A 13049-nucleotide genomic window follows, 5' to 3' on the forward strand; every position below is an offset into this window, starting at 1 on the left:
TTGTTTTGCAAGGAGAGATACAGGCTGGAGATAAAAGACAAGGGGCATTAGCATAGGTATCTGTCAGTTCCTGCTGGGTGCTGGGCTGCCAGTGCAGGGAAAGGATTCACCAAAGCCTTCCCTGGGCTCAGATGGGGCCAAAACCATCTCACTGGGAGCCAGAGGGAGCAGGGCCAGCAGTCACAGACAGCCACAGAGAACAGGAACGTGAAATTCTCTGCAGCCTCCCTCGAATTAGCACCCACAGGGAGAAACTGATTCCTCATCCCTTTGTTTTCCTGGGGTTTAGTCCTTGGGCATGCCCTGTGTGGGACACACAAAGAGTGATCTCTGGATACCAGAGCCTGGGATGTGAAGGTTGTGGTTGCAGCATCTCCTCAGTGTCCTGAAACATCATCTCAGAATGTGAGCATTTCCAGCTCAAACAGAACTGCTTAAAGCTGTTATTTTTAAGTTAATCTTCCACGGCGTGGCAACAAAACCTTCCCCTCAAAGTATATGAGGAAATTACTGCAATTATCACGCAGGATATTGCACCAGTAAATATGGTGATCTTTCCTCTGGATATTGTCCCAATATCTGGAGGAAAACTCAACAAATCATAGAAAGGAACACTCTCTAAAGAACATAAGATCAATGTAAAAATTAGTAACACCACCACCTAACTTAAAGTTTTCAAAGCTCTTCAGAAAGAACCATGGCATGACCCCTCCAGGCCACCCAAAAGATCCACTGAACAGCTTTTTCTTTGAGCTTCTAAAGGAAATAGCCAAAGCACAGGCTGTGGCAGAACTGGGGGAGTTGAATGCTTGGCTTCTGTGTGGAAAAGACAGAGGAACATGGATGAACTGGAAACATGTTTGAAGGCACTGGTGACATATTTTTTTCTGATGGAGCAAAGGAACTGAGTTTGAATCTGGGTTTCTATATTTTATTACAAAAAAAACCAGAGAAGGATGAATCAAACATACACAGAGAGGTTGGACAGAGAACAGACTGAGAGCAGCCCTGGGAGAAGGACCTGAGGGTGCTGTGGTTGAGAGCTGGACCTACCCCAGCCCTGCTCAGGGGAGACCCCACCTGCAGAGCTGCTCCAGCCTTGGGTCCCAGCTCCTGTTGGAATGGGTCCAGAGGAGGCCACGGAGCTGCTCCAGGGCTGGAGCCCTCTGCTCTGGAGCCAGGCTGGGAGCTGTGGGTGCTCACCTGGAGAGGAGAAGCTCCAGGGAGAGCTCAGAGCCCTTCCAGGGCCTGAAGGGGCTCCAGGAGAGCTGGAGAGGGACTGGGGACAGGGGATGGAGGGACAGGAGACAGGGAATGGCTCCCATTGCCAGAGGGCAGGGATGGATGGGATACTGGGAATTGGGAATTGTTCCCTGGCAGGGTGGGTGACCCTGGCACAGGGTGCCCAGAGCAGCTGTGGCTGCCCCTGGATCCCTGGCAGTGCCCAAGGCCAGGCTGGACAGGGCTGGAGCAGCCTGGGACAGTGGGAGGTGTCCCTGCCATGGCAGGGGTGGCACTGGATGGGCTTTAATGTCCTTTCCAACCCAACCACTTGGGGATTCTATGAAAAACATGAAGGTGAAGGGTAACTTATTCAGAGAAGCAACAGAATGGAGAGTTGTGCTGATATTTAACAACTGAATTTAAACACTCGGAGGAAAATCACCATGGAAGTCACGGGCAAAAAAAAGGGAATAACCTCCTCTGTTAAGCTGTACAAATCATTCCCTTGTTTCTAGCAGAGCATCTTCTGCCTGATGAGGGCTCCCAGGCCTCAGCTGGGGCTCTCACTGGTGACTGCCTGGACATGGGCTGGCAGGTCTTCGAGCCCTGAGGATGTGCGGCCAGCTGTGGCTCCCCTGTGCAGATGTGTGGCCAGCTGTGGCTCCCCTGTGCAGATGTGCAGCCAGCTGTGGCTCACCTGCGCAGCTGGGGCTCACCTGCACAGCTGTGGCTCACCTGTGCAGATGTGTGGCCAGCTGTGGCTCACCTGTGCAGATGTGTGGCCAGCTGTGGCTCCCCTGTGCAGATGTGCAGCCAGCTGTGGCTCACCTGCGCAGCTGGGGCTCACCTGCACAGCTGTGGCTCACCTGTGCAGATGTGTGGCCAGCTGTGGCTCACCTGTGCAGATGTGGCTCACCTGTGCAGATGTGCGGCCAGCTGTGGCTCACCTGCGCAGCTGGGGCTCACCTGTGCAGATGTGCGGCCAGCTGTGGCTCACCTGCGCAGCTGGGGCTCACCTGTGCAGATGTGCGGCCAGCTGTGGCTCACCTGCGCAGCTGGGGCTCACCTGTGCAGATGTGCGGCCAGCTGTGGCTCACCTGCGCAGCTGGAGCCCTGCGCAGCCCTCTCCTGCCCTCTGCTGCCCCGCAGCGCGGCGCTCCCGCGGCGCGGCCCGGGCGGGGGCGGTCACACGGACCGAAATCCCACGTTCGGAACGGACAGCTGGCTGCTCAAGAGAGGGAAACGTTCCCCCTGGTTCATGCTGAAAAGGCTCTGGAAGGCCACGGCAACCACTCGCTCCCAGCGCTCAGAACCGGAGGTGCTTGTCAGGCACTGTCCCAGCACAGCCCACCCTGGCCCGGGGCTCTTGGGCACCCCTCTCTCCCCTCTCTCTCCGCACTTGGCTCTCCCTCATTTGGCACTAAGCCAAACAGATGAGGCTGTTACACTTCTTCGAGTAGGATCCTTTCTACCTCAGACTTGGGAATTGTCAATGAATAACATCACTGAGCTCTCTCTGTATCCTGGCTGTGCCAAACCACAGCAGAGACCAGACTCAACCATACCCACCCTGGGACAAGGCTGTTCCCTCACCTCTGAGATCTGTTTTGACTGAAACTTGCATTTGTAAAGTCGATCTCACAGGGTCTCCAAAGACTATTAAGTAATTAGCTTGGAAAAGCTACAGGCTCTTTAAGCCAGAGCACACTGACCCAGGTGTGAGGAAAGACTCTAAACCTCAATTTCCTCAATCACACGCCACTTCTGCCCAGCTTCTTCCTCCCCCAATAAGGGTAATTAAATGAAATCCACACACAGTTTACTGGGACACCTTTGGGACTCGGCAAAAAATCTCCCACTTCCCATGCCCTGTTAGGGAGTTAACAGGAATACTGAAATACAGCTTTGAAAAAGAACAGGAGGACTAATCTAAGAGGATAGCATTATTGTTCTTTTTTCCCTGAGGTGTGAGATCTTTTTTAAATTGGGCCACCTCCTGTCTGGCTCTGAAATTTAGGGCTGGCAGTTCCCAGGAGTGTTCTCAGTTGATGATGGACACCTCAGCTGTCTTTGGCAGTCAGTGTGATTTACTGTGAGCAGGCAAGAGTGAGCTCAAGCAGTGAAATCTTCAAGTCAATTTGGAACCGCAAGAACTGAGTCACACACAAGTTTGCCTTCTCATACCCAGAAACCCCAACCTCCTCCAGCCCTTCTCATCAAAGCCACTTCCCTCCCTGCTGCTGCTCTCAGGCTCTCACAGCAAGTGGGAGTCAGGGAGGAGGAGACCCAAAGCAGCCACAGCATCAGGCGAGCCCAGGTGAGGTGACAAGAAGTGTGAGCTCTGCCTCACCACCAGCGTTTGGGGGAACTGCTCAGAACAAGAGCAATGAGGGTTTCTTTCATCTGTACACTTTGCCCAGCCTGCTTACTTTTTGTGTACTTTTCCCTTCCAGTCAGACTTGCTTTTACTAAAGAATGGAGAAAGAACAGCCAGAAATGCAGCAAAAGGGAGGGGAGAGATGGGAAGACAAAGAAAGCCACATTATTCCAGCTGCTAGCATTTCCCAATTCAGTTCCAGCACACCCAGCACTAAGGAAGCAATTCCTTTGCAGGTATTCATCCCCTTCCAAAGCACTTCAAAGGACACTGACAGCCACAGTCTAGCAATGTGTGAATTCTTGTTCATGGTATGATGTAAAAAATAAACACCTACTGTCCTGCATGGGACTGTGGAATTCACCCAACACTGGTTTTAGCTGAAGTCCAAACCAGGTGTCCACATCCCATCTCACACCAGCAGAGGTGGGCAGCCCTCTTGAGCAAGGACTTGCCCTTCACTGCAGACACTGCAGTTTGCATGGGAGAAAGGGCTGGAAGCACATTTATCTTGAAGGACATTTGTCTGGAAGGAATGGGGTCTGTATTTACCCCAAGGAATCTCCTCACCAGTGAATGGCTGTGGAGGACCAGAAAGATCTGGCCATTATCAGCAGCTACAACATCTGGAAAGCATCACCAGGTTGAAGCATGCTGCATCCCATGTTGTGCACCCGAGCTCAACACATGCTCCTCTTCTAGATTTTTCTTTTCTTTAATTATTATTCATCAGGATTTTGCATGTGAATAGTTACATCATTTCACCTCTACCATTATATCATGCTGTTGGTGGAGCTTGCATAAGGAAAGAGGAACAATTATTTTCTCTTTACAGATCATTAAAAGACAACACAGTCAACTGAATGCCCAACACTGTCAAGGAGGGAAAACTACTGAAAACTAATCAACTCCTGGGAAGCTTTTAATTTCTAAATAAATCATTCCCATATGTCTCAGCTTTCACATGAACATGCTGGGTCTAATTATATCCCTTCTCTTCCAGTGAGGGTTTAAAAGGTTTATCTTGTTAACTTTTGAACACCAGTCTGAAGATGGGAAAATCAATATGCAATAGTGTTGCTGACAGGTGTAACAAGCTAACAGTTTGTGTTTAGAAAACCCTTTTCAGTCCAAGAAAAGAGAATTGCACACTTTGGGAACCTCTGCAGGGTAAAAGCTAACAGTGTACCTAAGAGGGTCTGGTGCAAGGCCCCAAAAAGAAGGAAAAATCAACAGTCCTCACTAAGAACTAAAGCAAAGCAGATTTTATTAGAGACCTGCTTGTGAAGCTGCTGGTGAAGTGATGGAAAATGTGCCACTTCTCTTGCAAGGTTGCAAGAGCCTTAAAATTCCCCCCACCAACCCTAGTTTATGCAAAGAATACAAAGAGATGTGAGGGTCCTGCTTCCCAAGGGTTATCTCCGCCCAGCTGACGCACCCACAGCTCAAGAAAACAGATCCCCAGTGAATAATGACTTGCCTCTTATGTGAGAGGAATGGAGTCATAACTCAGAGCTGACCATGATGTGTTTATGCAAAGCCATGCTGAGGTCAGGATTTATTTCAGATCATGGCAGAAGCAGTCTATCAGTCACCAGCACTTCATTCTTTGACAACACAAAGTGGTAATTCCCATAACTTGCCAGCTTTGTTTTTTCAGTATCATTAATTAAACCCTGAAATTCCCCAGGATAAATGACAGCAAAGATTTCTTGATGACCATGGAAGAAGACAAATTGACTTTGTTCTTTATTACTGAGATAACTCCACAGTATGTTGCAATATCCCATACCTGAGTCAATGTGGAATCTCTCCAGGAGCCTGAAGACCAGCTTACTGAGCACCCTGCGGTTAAATTTTTCGGGTTTGTACTTGGACAGGCCTTGATATGGTCTGTAACAACATCATAGAGACACATCTGTGGCATCATGTAAAGGATGCTCCCCAAATAGCAGGCATTTAACAGCAGGGGGATTGGGGTTTGCAGGATGTTGAGAAGGACGGGCCCCTCCCTTTCCCAATATACAGTGAAAAGCCAACAGCACAACCACACAAATTTCAGTCAACCACCTGAAGCAAGTCCAGAGGCTAATTTTAAAGAAAGTAACTCCTTTTCATCTCTTTTTCAGAGCTGACAGCAACTATTGCAGCTACACTGTGACTCCGACTGTGTTGCTGGCTCTGAGTGACAAGAGTTACTTGAGCGAGAGGCAATTCAGAAGTGAAAACACACACCATGAGTTGATGAGCACAGGAAGGTTAACCACTTGCATCTCTTGTATTTCTGCCACTTCATCACAGTGTTATCTTCCTGCCAAACCTGTACAACCGATACTGAAAGTCACCCTTGTCTGCAGCAAAGCACAAGAGGCTGATTGCTGCAGCCTCCTTGGGAGGCTTTGATACTGCTCTGCTGCTGGGGTGTCCTGCACAGGTTTCACCTTGGCAGGAATGGAGCATCTGTCAATAGCAAGGATTCCTCTGTCCTACAGCCTGGGTCATTGGAGAAAGCTCTGACACAGCCACCAGAATTTTCCCGTTTTCAGCCAAAAAGTCAATAAATTGCACCCCCTTACACTGGGACACAATCACAGACAGCCAGGGAACAGACAGACTGCTCTGACCAGACAGTCAGCCAGGAGACAGACACACAGTGCTCTGGCAGCACTTTGGCCCCAGCTGTTCAGGAAAACAAGCGTTTCTACCTTGCAATGTCTCTGATATTGAAGCTGAGATCACACCACGCGTCCAGGGTCTGCAAGAGCTTCCTCTGGAGCTCAGGATATTCTGCCACGTATTCTTCCACCAAGTTAGCTTTATCCTGGAGCAGCAGTGGGGTACACATCTAGGAGAAGGAATGATGTTAAAGTGCTGTGTCCTGCCTTTGAGCCCCATGGAGCCTGAGACCGAGTCCCAGCCCTGCCCAAGCCACCAGTGCTGCCTACAGGAGCACTGTGACATTTTTAACACAAATATGAGCAATGCTTCAGTGCAGCAAAGTACTGATCTCTGCCTCAGTGATGAGCACAGCCAGGATTTGTTATAGCAGTGGCTGCAGCCAGAAAAACCAGGTAAGAGGTGTAATGGAGGCTAATAAAACACCCTGTGCCTAACCTTGATGTAAAGGTACATCAACAACTCAATAGGGACTTCTTGGGAATGGAGTAAAGCCTCAGGTGAAAGGCAGCAGAACTTGGAGGGCCCTGATGGATCTCCTGCTAGCAAAAGGTGGATCTGATGACAGAGTAGCCTGCAGAGGAAATTACTCACCTTCTCTACATCTTGATCTGGCTGTAATTTCAGCTTAATACTCAGTATAGCTGCCTAGAAAACATGAAAAAAAAGCTGTGTATTTAGAAGAACCCTACAGTGGCTAAATGGGCATTATTCCAAAGTGAAATAAAAATAATGCTATACACATTTTTAATGTGTTAATTATTTCTGTTACGTTGTCAAGCACAAATCCTGCAAACATTCAGCCGCATTCATTCCACAAACGTACAAGAACACTCCTGGCAGAGCTGCATATCCTGAGTAGCAACAGCCCCTGGAGCAAAAATTAAAGATCAAATTGTTGGGCAGAAAGCAAGTGAAGCACATGGACAAAACCAGCTGGGATGGGTATTCCCTATTTATTTGACACCCCTGAAAGTGCCAGGGTCACCACAGGCAGCAAGATGGGAAGAACTATATTTTTCCCTTTCATGGGATCTCCAAATCTTTGGTAAGTCAAGACCTGCCATGTTCACAAATTGCCTCCAAATCAGGATCTTCTGGAACCTGCTGGGATGAACTGGAGGAACTCAAGCTCAGAAGAGCTGGTTCAGCCACTGCCTGTCCCTTCCCAGCTGGAGACCACAGGAATGGATGAAGCTCTGACTGTGCACTGCTTGGGAGGCACAGGCACAGATTAGGATTTACAGGAGGTAAGAGTGTCTCGTTTCTGTAGTGTGTGAGAATCTTGGATCCCAAATACAGAATAAGCACTTAATGGGTGACTTTAATACAGTGCCTTGTGCCAGTAAGTGGGGCAATCAGGGCAAGGAGCCTTGGAGCCTCTGTGTGCTCATGCTGAAGAGGGACCCAGGACTGAGGAGGCTGGACAAGTCAGGCTGCATCTTCCCAAAGGGCTGTGAGCAGTGCAGAAAAGACATCTGTGACCCTGGCAGAGCATGTGTGCACAACTGACCAGTGATGGGATGGAATCCACTGAGCTCACAAACACCTGTTTATTCAGATGAGGATAAAACCAATGTGGTAGAGAGTGGAGGAAAAGCTCTTCTCTTCCATAGGTTTCTCTGCTCTTGGTGATTGAATTTGAGAGAAAGACCAGGAAAATGACGCATTTGTCAAAATGGATGCACGTTAGAACTGTGCTATTTGTTGGAATATAGAATAGTAAATTGGTTTGGGTTGGAAGGGGCCTTTAACAAGCAAAATAGTTGCACCCCCCCTGCAGTGAGCAGGGACATCTTCAGCTGGATCAGGTTGCTCAGAGCTCAGCAAGTCCATCCTGACTTGGAATGTTTCCAGGGATGGGGCAGCCACAGCTTCTCTAGGCAATCTGTGCCAGGGCCTCACCACCCTCATTGTAAAAAAAATATATAAAATCTTAATCTTCCCTCTAATAGTTTAAAACCATCACCTCTTTTCCTCCACTCCAAGCCCTGCTAAAATGTTTGTCCCCATTTTCCTTACAGACCTCATAACACATAAACAAAATGCAGTACCAAGTGTGCATTTCCCCAGGGAACAAAAACCCCACCATTGCATGTCACCTGCATGAAACTTTTCTGGGAAAAAAAACCCAGAATAACCCAAGTGGGGGCAGGCATATGCCTTGAAATGCATTTCCTGTGATCACTCAAGTGCAACCTGAACACACCCTATCACTGGCAGCACGTCCTGCAGAGCCCCAAAAGCACCACAGGCATCTCACAGCTCATCCCTGCTCACAGAAGCAGCAGTGGATTATATTCCTTTCTGGGGAATTTGTGCCTTTATTTCACCCACTGCATCACAGACTGAGTGTGTAAAAGCAGAGAACCAAGACATGCCATAGAAGTTCAGCTGCTCTTACTGCCCCACTTAGAAGTGGGAAAACAGTTTTTTCTGTTTGTTTTGGTTTGGGTTTGGTTTTGGGGCAGTTTGGGTGGTTTGTTTTCTTTTAACACTGCTTCATTGGAAGACCAGGCTTCATCTTCAAAAGAGAAATCAAGAAAAGAACTTTAAGTGACAAAAAGAGGAATCACCATTAATGCAGAGACTGAACAGAAATACACAGGAGCATTGCTTAGCCTAGCTAAACCTCAGCCAAACCTCTCCAACTCCAGACTTTACAACTATTCCACAAGTCAGAGGCAAAGAGCTGATTTGTTCCTCTCACATTTTCAGTTTAACAGCACAATGTTTAAGCTGAGTGATTGTTCTCAGGTTGAAGGTTGCTATTTCTGGTGTGGTGTGGATGTGAAAAGAGGATTTAGATCTCCAAAGCTTTGGCAGATGGTTTTGCTTTCCTCCCAGCTCCTCAAGTTTGCTGAATCAAAAGAAATCATTAAAAAAAAAAAAAAAAAAAAAAGAGAGAGAGAGAGAAAGAGAGAAGAAAATATTTGCAACTCTCCAGGCCTTGTTTCATCATTTGATCTTGTTAGTAGCTCTTATTGTAGCCTTAGTTTTAACTGCAACATCCAACAGCTCCCTAATGGCTTTTTAATGTTCAGATTAACCTAATTGCAGCACTGTTATCTACATGGCTGAGGTTTATCTCCAGCTCCACTAACTGTACAGGTGACTTAATCAGATGAACATGTGTGGTGACAGGTTGGGTGTTCCTCTTTCCCTGGTTGGATATACCACCCTGTCCCCAAGGGTGTGGAACAACAGATGTTCATTTGTCCAGAGTGTGGGGAGCTCCCTCTTCCCTGCCCAGGGCTGGCAGATGCAGCTCTCCCACAGCAGGCCTGGAGGACAGAGGAGCTCCAATCACACAGAGATTCATGGAATCCTCACGGTTGGAGAAGATCTCTAAGATCACTAAATCCAACCCACCACCACCACAGCGGTCACAGCCAAACCATATCCCTAGGTGCCACATCCACATGTCATTTTGAACATCTCCAGGGATGACGACTCCATTGCTCTGGGCAGCCTGGCCCGTAATCTGGTTTTTATCAGTAATTTGACATGCTCCAGCAGGTCAGGAGCAGGCCGAGCCATGGTGCTGCTGGCAGAGCCTCCCGGCAGCAGGGAACGCTCCGGGAGCAGGGCAGCTGCCGGCTCCAGGCCTGAAGCCATGGTGGAAGGCCAAGCACGAGCTGGGCGCGAGGAACAGGCACCAGGCTGGATGAGGGTGCAGCTCCAGGGGCTGGGCTGAGGGGAGGCCAGCAGAGATAAAATCAGCCTGCTTACAATGGGAATAGTAGGAGAAGAGATATGAGTAACTGTAATAAAGATGAAAGTGCTTGGCAGCTGTGTCTGTGGTCTCAACTCCGAGCTATTTTAAGATTTTGTTTTGTTATTATCGTGTTTTGAATTGTTTCACTCCACAAACAAGTTTTGTGTAAAACGAGCCTATTTTTAACAGTCTGTTTACAGCCGATAAGATCTCCAGCAAAGCAGCACCTCATTCGCAGGCTCATTTTGACTCAGAAAACAAACACTTTAATGAGGCTGAACAGGCTGTAACTGAAGGGGTGAGAAACCCCCTCCCACCCAGAGCCAGCATTGCCCATCTGCAGTGCTGGGAATCCGTGCTGCAGATCCTCGGGCTGGGGCAGCAGGGCTGCCCAGGTCTGAACAGCAGGCACCCCCGACTTCACCAGCTGGTCAGTAAGAGCCAAAACCCGAGGCAGGATGCAGGAACATGGGCAAGCTCTGCGGAATGCTGAGATATTGACACCTATCAGGGCCTACTCACCCCCTCAAGCTCAAGAGAATATAATTGTCATGGCTGGTGGTACAAGGAGCCTTTGCACAAAAATATGTTTCATCCACAGAGAGTTTCTAGCATAATCTAACAAGGGCAATAATTATTATTATTGCAGTACATAACAGTGCTCAACCTAAACCCCCACAGATGACAAGCCACGGGGAAGCTGGTCCCTCTCTTGCCTTGAACCCCCAAGTGTACCTGGGAGCAGGATGTGATGAGTGCACTGCTTAGTGCAGCAGAAAAGCTGATGGCCATTGCCTGATCCAACTCCTGTCCAAGCTCCTGAGCCTCCTCATCATTGGGGAGTTTTGGGCCATTCTTTGACTTATTGATAGTGAATGCAAAAATCCCATCTGGACATTTTGCAATAGTTTTGTATGCCAAGGATAAATCCCTAAAATACAGCAGAAGGCTGGTTGAGTCTGGGGCAGAATTGAAAGGTGGGCAACACTACACTGAATTCCACCTAAGCCATGTGTAGGTGCCATGACCAAAGGATGGGGCAAGTTTCCCAAACCTGACATGTTCAGGCCCAGCCATGAGCACCAGAACACTCCCACAGTCACGCGAACGCAACCCACGAGTATGGGAAAGCGGGGAGTGCAGGGGACAGCCTGCACCAGTACCTGCTCCTCGCCGCTTGTTTTGAGTGCACTTGGCTCTGTCTCATCGAAAAATGACTATTCTTTCCACATACAGTACGAGGTGCAGGAAGCCACACAAGATCTTATCTGCAAGGGCATGTGCACTTGGGTGGTGTCTGCGCTGATGATTTCTGCGTTTTCCCACGGTGGGGCTCGCAGCAGAGGAATTGCCTCGTGCAGGAGAACTGCTTGGAGTGCTGGGGCAGGATGGACTCCTGCTCCTGGCCCTGCTGCAAGTGAGGTGGGACAGCACAAACTCAGAGATGGCTGTGCCTGACTGAGTGCACTATTTCTGAACACACAGTGAGGGAATTTCTGAAAACCCAAAGAATAAACAAAACAACAGGAGACTTTGCAGAGAAAATCACAGTGATCAAAGCCTAGATAATGACAGAAAAAATTGAGTAAAAGGCACACCAGGTATTAATCATTGGGCACATCTGGTTTGTGTTTTGGAATCACTCATTTCAAACTTGAGGCTAATCAACTTTGCTGAGCTCTCAGAGTGCATCACTGCAAGTGGATGACATCAGGTTCGATGGTTGATTGCTTCCTGCTCAAAGGGCACTTCATACACAGCTGGCTGTGGGAACATCTGCAGAAACCAGGAAAACAGGACATTCCTCAGGTCCACACTCAGGAGACCAGGGGAGAATGAGACCATCAACATGGAGCAGTGACAGGCTATTCCCAGCCAAAGAATTTGAGGTAGAGGGACAGAAGGCACAGGTGAGGGGAAGAGAGAACTGAAGCCAGCCCTCTCTCATTTGTGTCCCTCAGGTCCTTCAGCAGTTTTAGGTGGGGTTTAACTGCTCAGCTCATTCTCTGAGCATTGCCCACCTCCACCAGACCCAGACTCTGCACAGCTGGATCTGCTGCACATCCCAGGGCTGTCCCAGAGCCCAGAAATTCTGGCAGTAGGAGCAGAAATCTGCCATCTCACTTATGACTCCCAGCAATGCTGAAGCTCCTTTCCAGCATTCCCTGGGCACACCCCAGGGCAGAGGTGGCTCTGGAGACCGGGAAGGGCAGCAGTGGCCCATGGCCCGTGGGCTGGCTCCCTTTACTCCAGAGGGGCATCACTGGGCAGGCACCATGCTACTACAGCAGCAGGGTATGTTTAGAGGAAAGAGGGTTGATACTGAAACATCATCATCATCTTTATGGGAGAAACAACTGCTGTAACATTCTCCTTGGGCTTCTTAGCCAATATGATTCTTAATTTAAAAGAAAAAACAAAATACAAATGAACACACTTTAAAATACAGTAAGAGCTGCACATGCCTTTGTATAGTTAAGGTGGTGAATGGAGATAAGAAGCAATATCAGAGACATTTTCCCTGGCTTGAGAACAGCTCAGGAAGAGCCAGAGTGAGAAAATAAAATATCTGATTATCCATTACTGTGCTCAATCAATGCTAACACTGATCTCTATGACAGATCTGCAAAGATATGCTGCATGTAGTCCAGCACCATGGATGAAGTAGGGCTACAAACACCAACACCCCTGGCTCTGTTCACAAAATCCCTGCACTAGAACTGAAGGTCATAATGGGGATTTTACATTTCTGAGTATTCGTGCTCCTTTAAGTTTAACTCTGGTCAATCACCCTTTCTGTTATGTCTGTAGCAGTATTGCTGACAAAAAACCTGAAATTTTGTGTCTATACAACTTTTTTCTCTGGGTATTCCAACATATTTTATGTCAACTTTTAACTGAACTCTACCAGATAAGCCACATTATCTTAATTGAAAGAGCAAACGTGAACTAAATTTAACATACGAGTCTTCATTATTTCTAGAAATTGATAGATAAAACATTAGAAGAAAAAATATACTCTGCTTTTGAAAACCGAGAAATGTCAACAGACAG

At 48.2% G+C, this 13049-nt stretch overlaps 1 protein-coding gene across 12 annotated transcripts in view; it reads right to left on the minus strand.

The window, feature by feature from the left end:
- The window catches only part of EXD3 (exonuclease 3'-5' domain containing 3), a 250668-nt gene that overhangs the window by 150785 nt on the left and 86834 nt on the right, over positions 1 to 13049 (minus strand). For all 12 annotated transcript variants that reach the window (XM_085593681.1, XM_085593676.1, XM_085593674.1 and 9 more), the window contains 3 exons: positions 6872 to 6925; positions 6307 to 6446; positions 5394 to 5494 (listed from right to left, as the gene is read on the minus strand). In XM_085593681.1, coding sequence (XP_085449807.1) covers positions 5394 to 5494; positions 6307 to 6446; positions 6872 to 6925 — 295 coding nt within the window. The remainder of the gene's footprint in view (positions 1 to 5393; positions 5495 to 6306; positions 6447 to 6871; positions 6926 to 13049) is intronic.

The sequence above is a fragment of the Lonchura striata genome, chromosome 17 (assembly GCF_050655825.1).
Source record: "Lonchura striata isolate lonStrDom1 chromosome 17, ASM5065582v1, whole genome shotgun sequence".
Classification (NCBI taxonomy): Eukaryota; Metazoa; Chordata; class Aves; order Passeriformes; family Estrildidae; genus Lonchura; species Lonchura striata.